The following is a 24,110-nucleotide window of genomic DNA, read 5'->3' on the forward strand; positions in this document are numbered from 1 at the left end:
ATAAATTAAATGTTAAGCACATGAAATTTATTTGATAAGTGGTTTTATAGTGTGAAATATGTATCATGTGTCTTATTTTTAATTAGTAGAGATAAAATGTGTTAAGAAGAGAGACTGGGTAGAAAGAGGGTCAACAAATTACTGGAGGAGGATGATGATGCTTACTGTTCAAAGGGGCCAACTTTCGGAGGTACTGTCTCCACATCTCTCAGGGCACATTAAAAATACTTCTAATCAGGGGCCGACCTGGTGGCACAGTGGTTAAGTTCACGCGTTCTGCTTCTTGGTGGCCCGGGGTGTGCCAGTTCGGATCCCGGGTGCGGACATGGCACCACTTAGAAAAGCCATGCTGTGGTAGGCGGCCCACGCATGGAGTAGAGCAGGATGGGCATGGATGTTAGCTCAGGGCCAGTCTTCCTCAGTGAAAAGAGGAGGATTGGCAGTAGTTAGCTCAGGGCTAATCTTCCTCAAAAAAAGAAAAAAAAAACTTCTAATCAGAAGTATTTTCAAATACTTGAAAATATTACTGCCAAGGTCTGGAGGATTTTGGATACCTCAGTTACTGCTAGATCTACTTCTCTCTGCTTGGAGGTGGAATTCCAGAGACAGCGCAGGATTGGGAAGCTGAATTAGCTTTGCCATTACTGAAGCACCAAACGGTTTATAAAGAGAAAGTCTTAGAGCACAAAGAACTTAGTTCTGGGTTTTAGAAATCAGGAGCACATTGGCTGCAAAGTCCCTGTCCCCACTTGATCATGCTGCCTTGCCACAGAGAATGTTCCCCCAACAGAAGTGTTGCCGACCTGCACGTAGGAATCCCACCATTGGAATTTTTGTTAAAAGAGCTCAGACCGCGAGTAGGAACCAGGTCTATTCATCCATTTAGAAGTGAGTGCTCACCTTTGTGGGGTGTCACAGTGTTTTGCTCTTATTTTTTCTTTGGTTATGCAGTTTATTTCTTTTATATGTCTTTCTCAACAAATCACAGACTTTCTTTTTTCTTTTTAGGAGGAAGATTGTGGCTGAGCTGACATCTGTGCCAATCTTCCTCTATTTTATGTGGGATGCTGCCACACTGTGGCTGGACGAGTGATGCTAGGTCCATGCCTGGGATCTGAACCCACGAACCCTGGGCCGCTGAAGCAGAAAACGCAAACTTAACCAGTATGTCACTGGGCTGGCCCCTAGACTTTCTTGTAAGCTTTTCCCAACTGAGTCTTACTAAACTGATGTCTTGGGTACTCTTTAAATTCATAATTTTAAAATCTTGGGAGAGAATACATTGATATGCAGCTTGTTATTTGGTATTTTGATAGCAAAAGCAATAGCAAGGTTTTTTTTTTAAACATTGGGTTTCTGATAGGCTACCTGCAGGCTTGAAGGATAAACATAGCCAGGTTCAGTATTCCTAAATTGTTGATTCTTTCTCCCTTGCCCCACCATTCAGTCTGGTCACCAAATGCTTATATCCTCCTCTTTGCACTGAGCCTTTCTTTTTCATTCCAATTGTCATTCCCTTATTAGAGGTGTATTAAGAGAGTAAAGAGGGATAAATTTTGTACTGCCTGGCAAATCAGGAGAATTAAACATTCTTGCAGCATTCCTGACAGCAATAACCTCTGAGTTGCAAAGAGAAAAAAAAGCAATAGTAGAGAGAACTTTCCAGACTGCAGAGACTCAGAGGTAGAAGAGGGATGGACTTCAAGGGATCGCAAGAAAGTTTTACTAGAATATAGAGTGAATTTCAGTTGCATTCAATTGCACATTGATTTATGCTTGCTGATTCATATTGCTTTTTGTGTACTTTTGCCAGATACTGAGAAAGCCAATTCTCTTAGTCAACTATTGCTTTTTAATGAGGAGGATAAACCTAATAAATGTAAAATATTAAAAGGCAGCACACAAGTGTTAAGGCAGCAGATGAGATGTGCAATAGGGGTTTAGTTCAAAAGGAACTCAATGTGGGAAGAAATAACTGGAGACTGTTTCAGTCTCTGAGATACGTCCCTTCCTCTGCCACCGCTATCAGGTTAGTCTAGGCTCTCAGGACTTTATGTCTGTTAGTGAAAAGAGAGGGGAAGAGAAGGGAGGAGAGCAAGAGGGAGAGGAGAAGGAGCCCAGTGAAGAGAAAAAATGTCATGACCCTGGGGTTTGCTCTTAACAGGTGGAGAATAGATTTTATCCTGTTCCCTTCTGTTGACCTAGACTGTACTGTGGGGAGGAAAGTACAAGTGTTTTGACTTTAACTCCTCTTGAAAATATTATCTGTAACTTTTGAGACCTCTAAAGGAAAATTGTGAGTTTACGTAAGTTCGTTTTGGAGGTCTAAGATAGACCTCCTTTGGTTTGGAAAGATACTTTAATGGGTCCGCGACAGGATGTGATAGCGTGGACCTAAAAATTGCTTTGCATAATAAAGTGAAGTAGAGTGGAGACTCATTATATTTCCATTCAAGTTATTTGGTCTGCCATTTCACTAAGTGGGTCTGTGAGGCAGATAAGGGATGCTGTCAAGCCCAAAACAGTCAGTTCATGTTGGTGAAACTCAGGGAATGATTGGGTGACTCATTTTAATGACTTCCCCACATTCACCATGAACTGGAACACATTGTTGTAGTGGCTAGGATTTTGGGTGGTGATGACTCTGTAAGTGTCCTCAATGAAGAAACTGAAAAATTAATTGAGTCATGGAGCAACTTTCATTAAAGAAGACTTAGTTTACTTTATTTTATGGGCAATTTAAGTGATTTTCAAGAGTATTGATTTTAGAACTTAATCTTCACTTAAGATGTGATTTTTAAGAAGAGTTTTTCCCTTGGCAGTCAGAGAGACAGTAGTTTGGGGACTTGAGGAGTTGGCTCCATTTATTCAGGCTAGAGCTAAGGGAGAAAGATGTTTAATAAGGATTCCTTCTGTGTGGTATGGGCAATGAACTTTAGGAGCAGGGATGTCTGATATTCAGTTTTAAGTTCTTTCCTCTTTTGTGTTATACTCACAGTTGATTGCTAACCTTTGATAAACATCAGTTTCACCGCCAGGTTTGAATTATTAATGCCTTGCAGAATGGAGAGAGGGGGCTGCCTTCATTAAATAAGATAATGCATCTGAAATACTCAGTACAAGTGGTTTCATCAGATGTTAGCTCATATTATGATGTCTGGGGAATACAGAAGGCTGCCCATCATGGGGGAATAAAGAGGACATAGTTGGAGGTGATCAAGGGGGAGCTGGGAAGAGTTTGGAATAAGAGCTGACAAATGACACTGAGGACACTTAAATTCTCATCTTTATTTCCTCTCATTCTCAACTCTCCCTTCCCTAAATCCTGAGAAACATTAGGGAGCATGCTTGGCTTCAGTTACTTAAGTAGTTATTCCACTCGGATATTAAAGGAAAGGGGAATCTTAGAAGGGTAAAACCTTGTGACAATGTGGGACCTAGACAATAGGTCTCAAAACTTGTTCAAGAGGACTCTGAGCAGATAGGAATGGAAGAATAATGGGAAGGAGTAGATGTTCTTCACAATCTCCAACTTAAGAAAATTCCATGCTCTTATTTGGCTCTTAACCCTTTTGTGTACAGGTATCAGTTAATTTTGTATTGACTAGGCTATAAAATTCTTTGTGTTCTGTTGAGGACAAAGTTCTCTTGATGGCAGAGGGCCACTGCACTGGTCTGAGTTCTCCCTCTTGTAGATAAATATTTTGCAATAAGATGTCCATGGTCTATTTGAACTAAACAAAACATAAAGGTGTTTTTTTTCTTGCCTTGTTTACCCCAAAAAACCTTTAAATTATTTTCCTTGCCTTTAATTTTTCTCCTAGTCCAAAATACCCAGCACACTGTAGAGAGATTAGTCTTTCTAGAATAATGCTTTATTCGCAAGATTCTGAAATGGCTTCATAGCATTTACTAGATGGACTAGGTTGGCTAGATACAAGCTCCACCACAGCTTGGCCTCTCAGTCTTATCTCTTGATGTGCGTGAACCCTTCGCCCAGGTCAGGCTTTCTCCTTTTAACCCAAAGTACCACTTTTACACCTGCTTCTTCCCAACTCTATAACTCTCTTCCTCTTGCCACTGAGTTAAATTTTACCCCCACCTCCAGGTCTCACTTAAAAGCCATCTTTCCGGTGAAAACTTCGTAAGTATTCTGGTCCATATTGACTTCTTTCCCGTCTGACTTGATGTTGACATTAGTCGTTTGGATTCATCAATCGATTGAACATTTATTTGTTGAGCACTGACAATATGCCAGGAACACAATGCAAATGTTTTCGATTATGTGCTCTTTTCTATTTCTCACTATGTATGTGTATGTACTTAGCACCAAGAAAACTTTAAGGATTGTATCATTTTTGTTTTCTCACAGAATTGGACACAAAATAGGAATGCAATAAATACATCTTTGAATTGACTATATACATGATAAACTTAACTAGGATAATTAAAACAGGTCACTTGTTAACTTGTCACCGTATGATCACTAACCATATTAATTGGGTGATGGGCCTTCTTAATAATAAACATTTTCATTATGCCTGACACCTCATTAAATCTTGCATAGTGACAGATTTTGTTTACAAATTTTTATTAATAGCTCATTTTCATAGCTCAAAAAAGGGGATTACAGATGATAATCAGCAGAATAGTTAAAAACAAAACCTCGCCTCTACAGAGTTAGCCAGTGTGTAGACTTTATTACATAGGCACATATTATTATCTTTTTTAAAGTAAACTAGTTTTACATAAAATTAACCACAATAGTACAAGAAGTTACATCAAATGAGGATGGATGATGAATGAAGGAAAATACAGGCCTTGGATCAACTGAATCATTCACTGGATCTTGGGTCCCTCCATGCTGACACATTGAAATTCACTACGGACATTACAAAAATGGAGGGTGAAGAGGAGTGTTCTTTTATCACTCTTTGCCTAAAAAATTGATTGTTTAATTTCTTGAATACGGTAAAGTTTTCTCCAGGTTCTGTTGGCAGGCAGACACAAAGGTTAAATGAATGCTGGCTTAGGGGCTTAGAGTCGGAGGAGTTCATATTCTTCCCTTCTGTCACCCCCATACTTCAAAACCTTTACACCCTTTGGTCCAATAGGTTGCTTCAGGATCTCACTGCACATCTGCTTTCCCAGAACTGCTCTCATTGGATACCAGGTGGGTCGCTGATCCTGAAGCATATGGAGGCAAGACAATGGTTCTTAAGGCTTCAGTCACAGTGTGGCTAGATGGCGTCCACAACTAGCATTGAGGATTTGATCTGAGGCAGAGCATAGGACTGAACAGGAAGAGGATGCTGGAATTCCTTGCTCTGTCCAGTTGGAATCGAGCTAGTACATTTGACCAACTCCAAGTGCAAGAAACTATAATCATACTAACACATACCACAAAAGAGATGCTATTTTGTAGCTTGTACATGTTAAAAAAAATTTTTAAACTACATTTTCATGTTACTAAGAGACAGGATAAGAAGGACTGACCCTTTCGCTCATCTCATTTTGCCATAACTGAATTATAGCCTCAGAATATTTACTGAATATTTTTTCCTCTCTCAATTTCTACAGTCTTTTGTATAAAAGCACACATCTATAAATCACTGATCATCCTAATGTGACCCCTCAGTACCTTGGTGGGTTAGACCTACTTCCGCTTGAAGTAGTACCCAAATGCTAACATCCACTTCGGAGATGTGCCTGTTCCTCTCCACACTCACATCACTGTTGTGCTGGGTGATGCCAGCGGGACTTCCAGAGCAGTGTTCCAACTGGTCTTCACCACTCTTCTGATCCTCCATCTTTATCTACGTTTTGAAGGCAACTACACAATAGAGGATTGCAGGGTTTTCTGTGTGTCTGTTGTCTGGGCAGATGAGAGACATGAAAAGGAAAAAGATGGGCCAGCTGATTTTTCCAGTATTCAAATTTTAAATTTCTTGGTTCTTAAAACTATATGAAGAGTCCTATTGACAGGAAGTATCACTGACAGTGGCACCAAAGGATATTTTGTAAAATATCCCATAAAACTGGAGTTGGAAAGGATCTGAGAAACAATTAGTTCAGCTTCCTCACTTCTTTAGCTGAGGTCACTGAAGCCCAATTGAGAAAAGAGCAAGTCACTCAACATGGTGATTGTCTCCATGACCATGTCCTTTAAAGATTCATAGAAACCCCAACTTTCCCTTGATAAAGGGCACTCCCACCAATGACTTTACATCAGCAGTCCTCAGTGTCCTTGTGTTTGGCCTTAGCTCCCTTTAGGGAAGCTGGCAGCTAGCACAGCACCTTGACCAGAGTGGACGCTTGATAAATATTTGTTGAATTGAATTAATTCTGTTGTTTATCCCTGCTATGCAATCTTTTCTTTTTCCTAAAGCTCCTCACTTGTAAGGGATGGCCTCTAGTTCAAGTATTTTGAGGTTTGCTGTATTTGTCATCTCGCTATACTTTATCTTTTCATATTGAAATTCTATCTTTGGAGTCTGTTCTTTTCCAGCTTTTCATTACACACAATTATTATTTGCCTCTCCCCAGGCACTACCAAACACATTACTATATATTGTTTCTGCCTTTTACAGGCCTGGAATTGCAAGTCCAAAGATTTTTTTTTTCCAATTCTTAAAACAAAAACAGAGGCTAGGACCCTCAGTCAGATTTGCTAAGGCACACTAGAAGAAATGCAAAAATTCCGTATTCCTGCTTTAGTTGATACATAGGAAAACACTACTGATACACACACATATTTTCTACATTTATGACTGCCTTATACATCTTGTTTTCTTTTAATTCCTTAAAAACATAAATATGAGTCACAATACCCAGAGCAAGTTTCATTTACAAAAAGCATAATTAAGAAATGGTGATTTGTAGGGAATTGGCACTTGGACATTGGTAATGCTTAGAAAACGTCTCTAGAACTTGGTGAGAATGCCATAACTAATTTTATATAAAGAGCTGTCGTGGTGTGGGGGAGGCTTGGTAGTGAACTGTCAGAGAGACGCATTTATTGGATGATATTCGTTGTGGATTTAATTTTTTTGTTAGTTCTGTTTGAATTTCCTGTTAAACTGCATTCTTAACATGACCTAAATTCTCGATATGCTAGAATTAACTTACCATCATCATTCACAGAAGAGTTAAAGTTACCATTCCCAACTGGGAGAATTTCTAAAAGTAGGCTAGATAGCAGGGCTTCCTACTCAAATCAATTTAATATTCGCAAGGCTTTTAAGAAAATATTTCAGATAATTCTCTGCTTTCCCACCACTAAACTTATTATGAGACTTAAAGGAGCTCTGAAACTGTGATTTCACTTCACGAGTTTCAGCCTTACTATCTCAGACCTCCATCTTACTATGGTGACAAAATAAATACACAGTAACCTTGGTCAGTGGTTAATGTTCAGGAAAACAAAGACCCAACACAGCAGGATGGCCGTGTGCTCTAGCAATGCTTTCTTCTCCCGCTGCCCATTCAAATGGACAAGGCTCAGGCTCACAGGTCTGTCTGACTTGTGGGAACAAAACTGGATGAATCATCTTGACTATGACAGCATCTGTGCTCCTGAATCTTTGGGCACAAAAATGTTCTTCAATACGTATAAGGTACATTGTAGTTTAAATTCACCTGCACATTAAGTGTGTAAGGGCTGACAGCTATCATGAGTTGACAGTGGAGGCGGGAATAAAAGGAAAGAAAAATTATTTAAGTCTTCCAGAAAATAAAAGCATACTTGCTTGCTTTTATGTAAGTATTCGATGATAAGTAAGGGTTAAATAGTCTTAGAGTCTCAGGTTCAGTATTCCTTCAGCAGCCATTTATTGAATACCTAATAATTTCCCTTTATTTCATTAATATATGTTTGCCCTATCAACAAGGATAAAGTGACTGAAACCAATTCTATTCCAAGCTTTGTGCCAGGTACTGGAAACAAAGAATAACATACATTCCTTGCCTTTATGGATCACTTTTCTTGAGAATGTGAATTTCTAGGAAAATCAACTCCTACCCGCACCTACTGGATTTGAACAGAAATTATTCTCATTTCAAACAAGAAATATTTCACATAAAAAATGTTCTCAAGGGTTTTGAGCCCTGCCAATAATGCAGGAAGGTAGAGAAGAGAAAAAGAGCCAAATAGAAAAAAAAAAAAAACTGTCCAGACAACATTTAATATAAGTGAAATGCAAAATTTTGATAAGGGATAACTAGTACTATGTTTACAAGAGTGGCAAGGGGGGGCTGGTTAATGGTCCCCCACAAAGTACCTGATATCTCTTGTTTGACATACGATAATGAGTACATTTCTTATCCTCTTTTACTAGAAAGTCACAAAGCAAGCCGCTAGACTCAAAAGAAAGCACAGCTCTTGATATCATGTGACATCTAATTTATGTTCTAATAGTAATACTATGTATTGGTAAAATGAATTCACTTACATATTTTCACATTATTGATAACACAGACAAGGGTTATTTGTGACCGCACACATACAAAATCCAGGTCCAAGGTGACAAACTTAGAATCTGCACATTAAAAAGGTAATTTGCCCAAATGTGTTTTCTATGTAGGCTATTAGCAAAACACTAAGTCTAAAAATACACAGTATTATAATTCCCCAAACTCCGAGATGCTACCCATAATCAGTTTTCCAAAAACAGTAGAAAGAAAACAAATTTGATGAAATAGAGGTGGTAGGTTTTTTAGAATTAATAATAATTTGGGCACACCCAGTGGTGCAGTGGTTAAGTTCGCACATTCTGCTTTGGCGGCCCAGGGTTTGCCAGTTTAGATCCCAGGTGTGGACCTACGCACCACTTGTCAAGCCATGCTGTGGCAGGTATCCCACATATAAAGTAGAGGAAGATGGGCATGGATGTTAGCTCAGGGCCAGTCTTCCTCAGCAAAAAGAGGAGGATTGGTGGCAGATGTTAGCTCAGGGTTAATCTTCCTCAAAAAAAACAAAAGAAAAGCATTAATAATAATTTGCTTGCTGAACATAGATAGCATGGAAGGGATTTTCCAAGCCCTTGGTTTATAACAGCAACAACAAAATGTCCAGCTGAAAGCATGAAGGCAATGAACATTAATGAAGGGGCAGGGGAAGCCCAACAAGCAACACACATGTGGTGCTAGCAGGTGGGGCAGAGATCTTGAGAGAGTGCGCAGGTGCTAACCTTGGGTAAGGAAAGTGCCAGAATAACTTTCCCCTCGCCAACATCAACCCATTTGACGTCTCCATGAGGAATCTCATGTGCCTTCAGTGCAACAGAGGAAGAGCTATGCCTTCCTCACTTGACAAAGTCCTCTGGGGGAGCCCACTGAATTTCAGAGCATGAGAAACCACTCAGCAAAGAAAAAAACAACCAAAGTTAGAAAGTCCTATTACTATTGAGACTAAACCTACACGTAGAAGGGAATCTTAGTAGTCATCCAGTCCAAATTCAATGTCAGAGTCCCTTTCATAGCATCTGGCATGGATGGTTATTTGAACCTTTGGGCATTTACAGTAAAAGAAAATTTTACCACTTGAGTCTATTCCTCTTTAGAACAACTCTTACCAGAAAATTCTTTCTTATATTGAAGCAAACATGTGTCATCTATAAGGTTCCTCTTTGTTCCTATTTTTGCCCTTTGAAGCTACACAGAATAAGTCTAATTCTTCTCCCTTTTTATAGCTCAACAGAAATTCCAAGGAAGCTATTGTATCATTCCCTCCTTTTTTACACTCCCTTTCCAGCTATACCTTCTGTTCTTCAGGGGAACTATTCTCCTGTTCCTTATATAATGAGATCCTTCACGATCCTGGCCACCTGCCTCTGGATACAATTTATTAATGTCTCTCTTAAAACATGGTACCCAAAGTTGAGGCTAATCCTCCATCCAGATGTGGACTGACCAATGCAGCATGCAGGGCTCCCTGGACTTCTATTAGCACAGGTTGAATGCATTAGCCTTGTGAATAGCCACAATAGACTCCTGATTCAAAATCAAACTCGTATTTCCCTAACAAAACATTTCCACATGAACTGCTGTGAAACCAGGACTTTCCAACCCCCTTCCCATCAACACACACACCTAAACACATACATCCACAAACACACACACAGGTATCTCACTCTGTACATAGAGGATTGCATTTAAGAAATTCAGAATATAGAGTTTCCCATTAATGCCTATGCAATTTCATCCTTTTAGTTTCAGTCTTATGTTCAGGTATTTCAAAAAACTGTAATGATTTCTATATCCTAGAGTCAGTATATGGTTAGAATTCAATGATTACTCATTGAATAAACTAATCCTGAATCTGCCAGTCAACAGACTGGATATACTGTCTGTTTGTGTGTAATTTATAAATCTGATAAGCTTGCTTTCTGTCCCCTTAGTCTGTTCTTCATGGGAGAAATAGAAAGGCAGATAGAAGCTGCCTTTAAATTGCTGAGCAGGTATCCCCTTTGGAACAGCCAATGTAGCTCCTTGTATGGTAAAAAAAAAAAAAAAAAATCAAAAAACACCAAAGTACAAATAAGAAGCAGAGGTACAGAATGTGAGCAGGAACGATGAAGGGAAAGAAGGTTGAGTGACCCTAACCCTGGTATCAGGAGTCAGTGTTCCCAATATTAGAAAAATATGGCTTTCTCCCATCCCTACCCCAGAATCATCTGTCTTTTAGATCTATTATAAAACTATGATTACCAAACTCTGAATTTTGGGGAAAAGCTCATACAAGTTTAGTTTTGGAACAGCTTTTAAAATGATCTTTTTAGCTTATATTTCTTGTAAAGTTTGAGTTAGAGAGACATGCAACTGTCTATTGACTAGGAGGTATAAAAAGAGCTTCCAAATGCCCCTGGCAAATGCCTGAGGTATAATATATATATATATATATATATATATAATAAGTTTGTTTCATGAATCAGAAATGGCCAATATTTTTCAGTGTGAATTTGGGAATTCACTAAGACTGAAGCTGTCTCCTGAATTGAATATAATCTCACAGTTAAGGTCCCTTTTCCCAGAATGAAGAAAAATAAGCTCAACTTTGCTTTCCCTTCAACAGTCACCCTTTGCATACAGTGGGGCTAATGCAGAATCCAAAGTATCCTACTGTGCCTTTTTTCCTTTGTCTATTGTGGTTCAGGGTGGCGAACCCTGAGGCTGAAACCTTAGAGAGACGGAAAAAGTGTTTCAATCAAAACAATCTAGAACTGGAAGAAGTTGAAAACTTCTGTTGCATAGCGTTAATGTTTAAAGAATGGAGACACCTACAAAAGGCCTAGTGGACCCAAAGAGGAACTCTGTACCTTCTCTAGAAGGAGTGGCAGAGATGGATTCTTACTTAATTAACTTCTCAAGACTGTGTTTTCCAGAAAATCATGTAAGTGACAGATAACATCAGCAGGAAATTGTGCCAACACTCATGTGGGAGGTTCTTTTCCTGACTCTGACGGTCACAACAAACCACACGCAAGTGCTGTCAGATAAGCAGAGTGCAGAGAAGGCTTAATTATCCAATGAGCTCCAAAAGTCAGGTGAACCAGGTGCTTCGGGCATGATTGCAGTGCCTCCAAAGCAACCACCTCAGGGTTTCCTGTTAAAATACAGGGAACTACAAACAGGAAGGCCTAACACACTGCTCCCAACACGGAGTAGCCATGGTAGGCACTGACGTGAGCTTCCGCTGTTCAGAAAGACATCCTCTCATGATTCTGGGGTCAGGGCCCCCTGCAGTAGGGCTTCGTCACTGGACCCCACACTCCTTGGGATTTTCCATTTCATCTCCTTCAAAGTCTGGCTTCAAACTCTTTTTTTGCTCAATTTCCACCTGCCAAGAATAGAAGTTGGAGAGAAATATCAGAAAGAAGAGAAAAAACATTCCAACAAATAAATAAACCTCTAGGTTCTTTGAGATTCCCTGTAATTTTTTGCTAATATTTTAGGCACACTGGAGCTACTGGCCCTGTGTATATTATTAATGTCTCTTTGCACATGCTTCTTGCTTGGTCTGGAATTCCCTTCCCCTCACAGTCTACCTGGAAAATTCCCATTCTTTGCCTTGCACAGTTGCTCACAGGTCAGCACGTCTGTGAAGCTATTCTCGACTCATTAGGTAGAGTTACGTGCTCCCCTGTGCATTGTGCATAGTCCCACTGTACCTTGTACACATGCCCAGAACCACTATACCACAGGCTCCACAGGACAGGGGCAGGCCCTTGTTCATTCCTGTATGCCAGTAATGCAGGCATACAGCAGGCAATCACAGAATTTATCAAATGAATGAATTCCTTTGCAATTGGCTGTTTATACTCTCCATTACTTTATCTCTTTAAAGGTCTCCAAATTGACAAGTATTATACTGCTTACCACTCTACCCATATCTTCTACAAAATACTGCAGCTGTAATTATAAATGGATTAATAAATTAATCTTGCCTTGAAAGTGACACACTTCAACTGAAGCCTTTGATAAGACAGGCCGAGAATCCTTCGAGTTAGGGAGTTTAATAATTAAAGATCCTCTTAACACCACTTTGGATATTTATGATGAGGGATACAATTCAAGACAGAACAACTGACTAGGGTCATGTTTGAGGAAAGTGCTATTTCTTTTCTGGCCACAAGATGGAGTATTTGTTCTTTTTGGTAGTTAAATGTTTTAGATCCCACAACTAAGGAAACATTTAAGGAACAATTAATAACCATGTAAATCTAAGGATATTATTATGAATAGAAAATTATTAAACCACTTTGCAAAATCCTTCTTCAATAACCCCATTTTCCATCTTTGGCATTTAATCTCCTCCTACTGAATTTCTAACTCCTTAGGATATAATCACATAAAGTCAGAATTCTTCCTCCTTCCGCAGCCCTGGACCCATTACCATTACAGAAGCTTGTCTGGCTTTTGACTTGTGTCCTATTACAACCCAGCGACCAGGTCATCTGTGTCCTAACTTTACTCAGATCCACTTCGACTCCCGTAGCTGAAATACCTGCTTTGTGTTAGCACTTTCCTGACACTCCCCTCCACCTCCAAGTTCACTACTCTGTAACATAAATTATACTGTGAATGAGTAACAGTAATCCCTTTACCCCAGGACTCTCTTGTCGTTGTTTATGACCAAAAGACATTATATTCTTTTCTCTGCCTCTTTATTTTTTCCCCAACCTTTCTCTCGCCCTCTAGAGAGATTATTCATTTAAATCAGAGGAGACTCACGCACAGCTCTGCAGGCTGAACCTCCCCCTAAGGTGGTAAGAGAACACCTTGCACCCGTGGCCAGTGCTGCCACAAGGAATGAGCGGGGGAGGGGAGAAGGGTGAGCAAATGGACCGGGTAGCATTAGCCAGATGCCGCCGGAGGCTACCTTGTAGCTGTAGTGTGCGGAATAATTGACCCACTTCCTGACATCGGTCTTGTCTTCCACAGAGATGGATCGTACAGCAGCTTTGGAGGCAGAAGTTGTGGGCATGCTGAACTCGACATTCACGTGATTGGCAAATCTGGAAGGCACTTCCCGGTCAGAGCCAAGTTCAAGGTGGCAGAAGAAACAGTGTGGATGACCAGAAGCTATAAAAGAAAGACAAAGAATCTAGAGATCAGGTTCTTTGGGGAAGAAGTGGAAGAAGAGCCACCTCAATAACAAGGGAGGCCCGGCAGTCTTGCAGAAGTCCAGCGCTGCGCAAAGGATTAGCCTCAGCAGAAATCACTGCGTGTGCCCCAGACCCTTTGATATAAGACTCTCTGGTTACAGTAGCCTGGTATCCTAGCAATAAAACCCAGGGTCTGAGAAACCGAGGTCACCCTGCCCACTTAGGTCAGAGTGATATGTGAACACAGCACAAATACTAAGAAACAGGGACTGTACACTGGCCGAGAGGAATGAAAGGGATCAGATCTGAGTACCTAATAAAACATCAGTTACAGCCACCTGCAGCAAAATCATCGATTTCCTTTGAAATATGAACTAGATTTTCTTAATAGCATTTCATATTTAAAAAAAAATGCTTTGGGCGGTTTTTGTGGGTGAATGGCATATAGAAATGACAAAGCCCTTATAAACAGCACATGTGTCTTTGGGAAGCCTATGGTACACTGGAGAGAACAGCCTAACAGGACCCCTGGGTTTGACTTCCAGCTCTCCTGCTAAGTGGCAGAGACCCCATACCCAGGTTCTTTGTTCTCTCCAGGCCTCAATTCCTCATCTTCGAAGTGGAGAGTGGGGGAGCGGATGGTGGGAAAGGGTAGCGTACCAATGCCGGGCAGCGTCCCTTCCTGCTCTTTAATTCCATAAGTCTACGTTAGTCTTACTGTACTTGGATGGCACACTTAAGGTCTAATTTTCATTTGAGGATTGTTATTAGATATTTGAGGGAAAAGAATTAGTTCTGTGACTATAACCATTGAAACAGTGTCATCGTCATCAGTCAGAGGGAGCAGGAAACGGCTGTGGAGCACTCTGTGCCAGGTACTGTGTTAAAGCTTTACACAGATTCTCCCACCGCATCTTCATAACAATGCCGTGAGGTCATAATTATCCCATTCTACAGATGAGGAAACCAAGGCATCAGGAGGTAAAGTGAATGCCCAAGGTCATAGCTAGAAACTGGCAGAGCTAAGAACTGAACACAGCAGTCTGACTCCAAAGTGTTGCTAACCACTTTGTCTGAGTCACAACCTCATGATCCCCAAACCTCAAGACCAGGTTCGCAGGGGGACAGGAGTGCAGAGGAAGTAAGCTGAAGAACCTCCATGTAGCAACTTGCTATGGATAAACGATGTGACACGGCTTTCACTTCATTATGTAACTGCAACAGCCCTTAGTTATCTGAGTTCTCCCAAATAAACAGTTCCAATTTTCTTTCTTGGCCTGGGCAGGACTTTTAAATCTCAGAGAGTGAGGACATACACACCCGCTCTCCAAGGAAAACATTACAGAGTGAAGTATTTGTTTTGTTCTCTTGCACAATGGTTATTTTTAAAGAGTAATACTTTGGGAAATTAATTGAAAAATTTGCACTGGATTTTAGGAAAGGAATTTAAAGAAGATACATGTAATAGTAAAAAGCACATTATTTGAAAAAGAATCCATTCAATTTTTTAAAATTGTGTACCACAGAGGTAATTATAGAGCTATCATTTATTGAGGATTTATTACAGGCCAGAGACTGTGCTAAACACTTAAAAGCATTATCTAATTTCATTCTTAATGAGCTAGGTATTAATAATGCTATTTTACAGATGAGGAAAAAAGATGCCCTGAGAGGTTTAAGTAAATAGCCTGAGGCCACACACACCCATTAAATTGTTAACACTGGGAATAAAACTTTGCTCTAATGACTCCCAATTATGTCCTAAACTCCTCTCAATATATTGTTACAGGTTTAGAGCACTACAAAGTATATAGAAGAGTTTCTTAATTTAATTTAATAGCAACTTGAGCAACGGTTTTATCTAATTACAATTATTTATATTGTTGGAATATTGAGAAATCATTACTTTCCGCAAAACCGATTTCCTCCTCTCACCCCACAAAGCATATTCACAGCAAACTCGATGAAAGCAACATTCCTTCCTGATTCCTAGCATCAACTAATGGATGTGTAGGGCTGGTGGACGGATAGGGAGGTGCAATTCTGAAAGCTAGTATAGTTTAATGCATGGTCATGAACTAATGAGCCCACGCATTATGTCATCTTTCTTGATGAAGTTGAGAAAATTTAACATGAAAATTCAGATTTCTCTTTTCCATTAAAGGGAGGTCATCCTGGGATTGTTTTCTCTCTACCTGGTTTAAAGAGAACTGGAATTCCAGGAAAGTTACCTATGCAGGACAGAATGTTTTGTTTGTTGGCAGATGATCTGGGAAAGCAGCAGGAATTGTTCTGGTGCCTTCCAGGATTAAGAAAAACTCTTGGGATTAGAGCAGTAGGGGTCCTGAGAGAGCGCAGATAGAGGGGGCTGCACATACACAGGGCTGAGCTGGGCCTTGCTGGAGGGAGCCATATTGGAATCCAATGGCAGCTTGTTAGCCGTTTGGTGGTTGGGATTGGGATGAGCCTGCTGTGGCTGCAGGCTTGGGATGCTGGCAAAGCCAGGGTGCTGACCTGCGGGCCCATGCTGCCTGCGGTCTGACTGCCCTGCCTGCTGGGGGCCAGGGATGCAGGGCCACTGCAGGTGGGAACAGATATGCCAAGATTCAGGCTTCCTTCACCGTAAATGGAGGTGTGAGAATTATGAAAAATAACCTATAAAAGGCACCTACCTTCCCAAGGCTGTCTGAAGACCAACAGAGAAGAGCTCAGAAAAGGGACGATTACTAACAGATCATCGTCAGTTGTGTGGTTTCAATGGATGGAGCACTGGATGGGGAGGGCAGGAGCTGAGCACAGTGAACACCAGCAATGGTAAGAACTTGCAGTCTGACAAGAATTCAGGGCCTGTATACCTCAAGTTTCCAGGAAAGGGTGCTATCAATTTCCTGAACTGATACAGAAATATACCACCAGTCAGAAGTGGTATAAGAAGCACTTCTTAGAGGTTTCACTTCTAAAAATATATAACCATGCAGCAAAAGCAGCAATTGAGGGGGGACGTTTAAGTGAGAAGCATTCCCAAATAGCCTTACGCCATCTTGTATTTCAAACATCTTTCACAAATAAGGTCCCAGTGGTCTGGAAATACATATGTAATATATAAGCTGCATTTACTTGGCCTTGAGCCTACTGAACACTACCCTGCCGTGAAGCATTAAAGGAAGTGTTTGCTGAAGGCCTATTTTTTCCCTGTCCTGCATCCATTCCCTCTTCTTGTGGCAACAATCTTTTTTTTTCCTTTGGGAAATAATGTTCCCCAGCACTGCATGGCATCTTGGTGGTCATGTCAGTCAAAATGCGCTCTCCTCCCCTTGACTCTTGAGCCAAGTGGCACAAGGACAGAAAATGGCTTGTGATGATTGGCCCCAGTGGCTGCAGCAGAGACATCCACAGCCCCTGCTATCACGAGCTCTCCTTTCCGAAGCCTGCTTGTTCAATCTTTCCCTCCATTCTGAGCTACCTGTATCCTTCCAACAACTTCCTCTTTCTTTTCTTTTTTTGCTTACAGTAGCCAGTCAGTCTTTGCTGCTTATAACCCAAAACCCCTCATACAGTACTTCTAAATATTTGACAGAAAGAACTTTGAAACAAATGAGATATGTGTGTACACACTGAGAAAACCGCAAATCTCTGTTCTCACAGTGGAAATTATTTCATGCTGTGTCTATTTGGTGTCATCCACTAAGGGGCAGCTGTGGGATTGTGAAAAGACCCCTGGAGGTAGCTTTGTGACTTCAGATGAGTCATGTCACTCCCAGTCCTTAATTTTCTCATCTGTAGAATGAAGAGGTTTGACTGTTATCCCCAAGGTCCCTTCCAGCTTGAAAATCCAATAATTCCATAATGAAGTTATCTGAATCCATGCTTACAACACTGACGAGCTAAAAAATTCCAGTAAACATAAGCCTGAGGCCTTGTCTTCTCTGATGTCAAGTCTCTAGCAGGTTAAACAGTAATTTTCTCCCTATCGCCTTGGGTCTCTTTCCAAGGGCTTCTGTGCCAAACGAGAATTCAGGGTTTCTCTCTTCCTCCGTCAGTTCAGATGGGCCCCATGGCCGAGGTAGAAATCACAGCTCCAACACCAGGAGAATACAGTGCTGATTTCAGGGGAAATGAATAAGCAAGCACAGAGAGGAAGACTTTGTTTTAAAAATTCTGTCAGTTTAGAAATAGGGGGTGGCAAATCCAGCCTCAAACACAGAGGTCCAATTGTCTCTTCAGTTTGCATGGCTACACCCAGTGTCTGATACAGAACGCCCTGGTGCGTGTCCACTGCCTGGAATGCCTAGGGAGTTGACCAGATCGCATTGCCTCTTGCCATCACATCATGCTACATTCAGGGTATGACAACACAGCCACTCCACACTCAGAACAGGAAATCAAGGCTCTGAATACATTAGGATTTAATAGTAAGAATGGAAAGAAGAATAGCTGCAGAAGAGAAAGACATTCCAGTCAAGAGTTTTTCCAAACCTTATTCTTTTTGCTCGGCTAGGATATTCACTTTTGTTAACAGATGGGCCAAGTTTATTATAAACGAGAAGTGGTTTAAAGGATCACAGGATCATGCGCTCATTGCCTGCCACTGGGGTCACCCAGACTTATTCTAAAAAATAAGGCTATTAGAACTGGTTTGATTACTCCCTAGTTTTGTCATTTCATACTAAATCTCACTGGATCCATAAGGAAAATCATTGCCTTCTGGGCTCACTCAAGCGCAAAAGCACCCCTGAGAGTTGTGAGCAGGCTGGTTAGAGCCGGTAAGCTTGCTTTCTTTGTTTAAATCGAACATTCCTTCCTTTACTTTTTGTCTGATAGAATTTCAAGGCTTTTAGACCTTCATACCCTGACTAGATATTCAGTCTGATCGGAAGCCACTTCTCCTCCTCCCTGTCCCCAGATCCCAGCTCGAGCTTGAGCTGTTATGACTGACAGGCCTTGCAGAGGGTAGCTGAAATCATAAATCTAACTCCTAGCCTGTACTGGTCCCGTGACTGGCCATAAACTGGTCCTCCTACCTATACTCAGGGCACAGTTGGAAAGCTCTCCCTTCAGGACACAGAAGCCTTCTAGGAACTGGAAATGCATAACTTCCAGCAGCACTGATAATACTTTAATGAGTCAGAAAAGAATACAAATTCATAAGCTGCCCTGGGAATCTGCTTAGCAGCTCAGCCGAGAAGAATGCATAGTTCTATGGAAGAATTGTGATACTAAGAGCGTAAAAAGATGGAGTAAACTGTGTCGTTCATGTTTGTTACTTACCTTGCTCAAATGTTTTTGCTTTTCTGGGTCCCACTCCCCCTCCATCACCATTCCACACATACAACCAAACCCAGCAGTTCACAGGGGAATAGAATGTGGCACTTTGACCCCAGCTCTCTCACAACCATGTGGTGATTTTCACAGATGAGAAACCTCTACCTACCTGAGTTTTTGTCAGGCAGTCGGTTTATCCTCCACACAATGGAGTTGAAGGCATGCTCATACTTGGCAGTTCCCAGAGTTACTCTCATGACAGGCTCAGAGCCAGATACACTAGTTGAGCCAAAACTTGCCCCCCGGTTCACTTTGGCTTTCAAGGACTTTTCCCCCAGGACACTTTCCCTGCGGAAGTTTTTCACCCACTCACTGGGCACAGGATAACGAACCATCACATTCTCACAGGGAACCTGAGTGAGAGGGTCACGGTTAGAGGAGAAGCCGGTTGACATCCTAAGCCAGCTCTGCACCTCCACCTCTGCCCCATTGATGCTTGCTGCCGTCCTGAGTGTGAAAGGCAAGGTCTTCTCAGCAAACACTGTCCTGAACCGCATTAGCTCGAATCGGCATGCGTCCAAAGGGTTGAACAGAATAACCCGTGAGCTGTTGAATACATCCTCATCCACACACCCATGAAAATGGCACTCATGGAGCTTGATCCACTTTGCGGTGGTGGTAGGCATGATGTCTTGCCGGGAAACTATTTCATTCCCTTTGACAAGGACATCATTGAGGCCCAAGCGGCACTCAGCAAGCCCAGAGAGGAAACTCAGAATGTGGATCCGTGTCAAGACATGGTGCTGGAGAATCTGATTGTCTCCTTTGCTCACAATGGCAGAGAATTCATCTCTGACATCCACTGTAATCTCCTCTTCAAGGTAGTTCAAGCCAACTGTGCTCAAGTCCATTGACAACACTGGCAGATCCATGAGATGGTCCTGAACTGCACGGATGAAACTCAGGAAGTCATCGTAATTGGTGGTGCCCAGCTTAATCACTTGTTCCCTCTCTGCTATGTGGGCCACAGCAGGTTTAGGCTGGTATTTCTTCTTCTCCTTGTACGTGACACGGTCTATCCGCAAGCTGTGGATCCTGCCATTCTCATCATAGTTTTGGAGCCGGGGTTCCGAAATCTCATGGCAGATCTCCAGCTTGAACTCACGGAATGGTTTTTCTAGGCCTTGCTCATAATACAGCTGCAGGTAACCACTGTCTGTCAGTTTGATGTATATGGGTCCCCAGTGCCTGGAGGACATGATGTTTTTCTTCTCAGGGATCCTCAGCATCATTGGCCATCCATCTCTGGGCTGGGACAGTGCTGAACCAGGCAGGTGGTCATCTAGCTCAATCCAGGCTATTGGGTCATCATCAGGTAGTGTTGCATTGCCTAAGCGATCAGGATCATCAATTTGGAGTTTTTTGAGTTTTTCAACGGCATCAGAGTGTGACTGGTTTTTGCTTGAATCATCAAAACTGATGGCATCCTGGTAGACAACAACGAGGGAATCTCTTTGGCTTTTGCCTGTGGTACCGGAAATGGAACTGTTTTGGGAGCGCCTCTCCTGCTCTTCAAAGAAAGCGCTGAAAGGGTTGATAGGTGAGGGCTGCACATCCTGTAGAGTCTCATTGAGAAAAGGATTAGTTGCCCTCCAAGGTGGAGCCTCGCTTCTGGAAGGCGGGTGGTTTAAGGAGGAAATGTCCAGCTTCTGAACTTTGGAGAGGTTCATCAGAGTGCTCTTGGGACGTTCCCTCTTCTTAAATGACCCAGTTGAATTATAAGGTGCATCTGGGGTCACAGATGCAATGGGTGGTGTACTCGGCTTCAGAGGAGAGGCGATTGGTGGCAAAGGGCAGCTGACTTCATTGTCATCAAATGTGACCCAGCTGGGGAAACGAGCAGAGGTCACTGGAGTGGCAGGGTGTCCATTCATGGCTGGACTGCTGGCCTCCCAGTTGATGGCCTCCATCTCTACCTCTTCATCTTCCTGGAGTGAGGAAGAATTGTCTAAAAGGAAAAGGAGAACACATGAGGGGCTGCTGTGCAGGGTCTCTAGAGGTATGGGAGACTGAAGTATGGGAATGAGGGATGACTAAAATTTTATCTGGAATCCAGTAAATTCCAAAGCACCTCATTACCTATCTTAAGTGCTTAGTCTGGGCATAGTTCTCATAATTTTGTAATAAGCACATCAGAGGGGCCATACATTAAATGCAGTAAGAATACAAATGGGTCTGTCAATACAGAAGCACTGGTAGGACCAAAGTCCTTTACAATTTAACTCTTATTATACATTCTCCCTTTATTTTATAGAAGTTTCTGGAATAGATATTTTGTTTACTTAGCTCTAAAGTATGTATTATTAATTTTTAAACATTGAAAACTACCTCCTACATAAAATGATAGAAAGCTGATCTCATTAAACAAAACAAGTTATCTGCTCTAAGTGATAATATGATTGCAAATAATGTAATTGGAGAGCCTTTTATGCAAATGTGATCAATAAATATTAAAGACAAAATGTTAACATCTTTAATATGAAATAAGTTCATACAAGTGAATAAGAAAAACATGAAAACTCCAATAGAAATACAGGCAAAGGACATATTCAGACAACTCAGGAAACAGAAACTAAAAATGTCTAATAAGCATGTGAAATCTCACTAATCTAAGCTCACTAGTAATAAAAATGCAAATTAAAGAAGAAAAATTCAGTGAAGATCTTAAAAGTTTTTCATATTTAATGAGGGTAAGGATGCCATCATATGAACAGTTAATAGACCCTTAATGGGTCTGTAAGTTGCTACAAATTCTCTGAAAGTGATTTGGCAATTTGTAGTAAGGGTCTTACCAATGTTCATAAACAATAACTTGGTAACTTTACCCTAAGGAAATAAATCCAAATTGTGAATCAAGTTTTGGGTGAATGTTAAGAAATTGAGCCACACAATGGAATAATACTCAGCCAGTCAAACGTTTACAAGTATGTAGTAACATGAGAAAATGCTCACGATATAATCTTTTCTTTGTTCTCTAAAATACTTTTCCATCTTGGGGTTTATTTATTTTATGGTAAAAAAAAAAGAGGTTATTACTAATAAAACTCCACCCCAGCAGGACCTTCAAGGAAAGAGACAGAGGACTTGAGTTTCAATGTGGCAAAGATCCAAATCTTTTCAGTAGCATAAAGACCCTGGGTGTCTGCTGGGGTTGTAGGAAGGAAGGGGAAAATTAAACCTTTAGCAACGAGGAGTGGATTCTGATGAAGGTACAGCACAGAAAACAAATCAGTATCTGGCATATAGTAAATACTCATTAAAGGTTTGTTGACTGAATGAGTGAGAAAAGAAACTTTGCTTTGGACCAGCTTCTATTCTCTCTGTCCCTGGAGGATTGTGTTTGGCCATCTCTGCCACCATTCCACCCACTGTTTCTAATGACAGTAATTTGGAATCAAAGAGAAACAGATACTCAAATAGTTGAGTTTTCTGACCATCTTTTTTAAAGATTGGCACCTGAGCTAACAACTGTTGCCAATCTTCTTCTGCTTTTTTTTTTCTGCTTTTTTCTCCCCAAATCCCCCCAGTACATAGTTGTATATTTTAGTTGTGGGCCTTCTAGTTGTGGCACATGGGACGCCACCACAGCGTGGCCTGATGAGTGGTGCCATGTCCACGCCAGGATCCGAACCAGCGAAACCCTGGGCCGCCGCAGAGGAGCAGGCGAACTTAACCACTCGGCCACAGGGCCGGCCCCTCTGACCATCTTGCTAAACCTTCGTGAATATCCTATCCAACTACACCAAATCAGCAACGTCACACACAATTGCAAATGTAATTACAAGTGGATGGGATGGCTGGCTTGTCATCCATCTTTCCAAATATAGGTATTCAAACAAATAGTGATTCCCTCTCCTGAAAACGTCAGTTTGAAAATGCAGGCTAAGTACATGAGCATGTGTACATATCCACACTCACCCCAGAAATAGAATGAGCAAAAAGTATTTTCTCTATATACAGCACCACAAAAGGATTTCAAAGCACTTTAAAATTAAAGACAACACCCTTCTTCAAATTAATCATTAACCTATTTTTGTAGATGCATAAGCGATTTATTTTCTGGAAAATGAAGGGAAAAGGGTCAGGAGAAAACCCTAGATTTTGGGATTTATATTTTATTTATTACTACTAGTATCATTATAATAAAGGCTAAAGGGAACAATGTGGCTCTGAGTAAAATATAATCACTTCCTTGGAACGGTAACAGATCCTCCCTAGAAAACTGGGAAACGGCTGTATCCAAAATGCATCAATTCGAATGAAGTCCCTCTATGGAGCTTGTGTAATGTAGTGTTTCCACCCAAAGAGTCTGGTTCTGACCCACCCCTGTATAAGGAATATCCTTTTTGCCTCGGAGCTCATCACCACTCCCTGGTTTAAAACATGCCCAACCCCTTTTCCTTCGGAGGGTGGCTTTCTGCCAAAGCTGTTTATTCCTGCCGCCAAAGGATTCCCTTCTGTTGGGAATCTTGTCCCCAAAATAGCATTTCTCATTTTCCTCTCCAAAGCCAAAAAGTAAATGAAAAAAAGGCCTTTCTTTCCACTGAACATAGTTTTCTTACAATGAATTCCTTTTTAACCAAGTTATTTAAAATCATACCAAGTCCTAGACAGTTTTGAAGCATTAGACTTACAACACAATTTAAATGAAGTGTCTTTAAATTTGGAGGGAAATTAAATTAATTTCTACAGGTTCTGTAATCTCTTTGATAGCCATTAAAAAGTACCAGAAGACTTTTTTTACAAAATTCTCTCTCCTTCAGCAGAAAAGAGATTTTCAAAACAGGTTGTAATCATGGGGTCTCCCTTGATTACAACCTGTTTTTAAAAAATCCATCCTTTGGGACATTAGTGGGGTATAGGTCAAACTTCTTGTTTCTCTAGAAAATCATTTATAAAGAAAAAAATCTTAATAAGGATACTTTTACAGATGAAAAGCAAAAGCAGTCCACAGTTCACATGAAAATAAAGCATTTCCTGAGGTGAGCTCATGGACTGCCAAATACTACTTTTAAAACTTATCACTTATTAACATTGACTTTCCTATTTGTGAGCTCTTAATTGTGCTTCATTTATCATTGACTGAAAGACATCTTCAATTGTTTTTACAAAGGTTAGGTCATGTATTTCCTGATCCTCTTTTTATTAAAGGATGTCCTTTGGTTCTTTCACATGTGAAAAACA

The 24,110-nt window shown here is 41.0% G+C and overlaps 1 protein-coding gene and 1 long non-coding RNA gene across 7 annotated transcripts in view; one reads left to right on the top strand and one right to left on the bottom strand.

The window, feature by feature from the left end:
• The window catches only part of LOC106834798 (uncharacterized), a 26,341-nt gene extending 21,614 nt beyond the window's left edge, over positions 1–4,727 (top strand). For both annotated transcript variants that reach the window (XR_011504724.1, XR_011504725.1), the window contains exon 4: positions 1,009–4,727. This is a non-coding gene — a long non-coding RNA (uncharacterized lncRNA). The remainder of the gene's footprint in view (positions 1–1,008) is intronic.
• The window catches only part of STON2 (stonin 2), a 138,842-nt gene continuing 119,306 nt past the window's right edge, over positions 4,575–24,110 (bottom strand). For 3 of the 5 annotated variants that reach the window (XM_070514149.1, XM_044774142.2, XM_044774140.2), the window contains 3 exons: positions 19,036–20,874; positions 13,379–13,581; positions 4,575–11,836 (listed from right to left, as the gene is read on the bottom strand). In XM_070514149.1, the coding sequence (XP_070370250.1) occupies positions 11,753–11,836; positions 13,379–13,581; positions 19,036–20,874 (2,126 nt within the window). In that variant the 3' untranslated portion in view covers positions 4,575–11,752. The remainder of the gene's footprint in view (positions 11,837–13,378; positions 13,582–19,035; positions 20,875–24,110) is intronic. The other 2 variants (XR_011504721.1, XR_006530295.2) reach the window with 1 other exon arrangement.

The sequence above is a fragment of the Equus asinus genome, chromosome 7 (genome assembly GCF_041296235.1).
Source record: "Equus asinus isolate D_3611 breed Donkey chromosome 7, EquAss-T2T_v2, whole genome shotgun sequence".
NCBI lineage: Eukaryota > Metazoa > Chordata > Mammalia > Perissodactyla > Equidae > Equus > Equus asinus.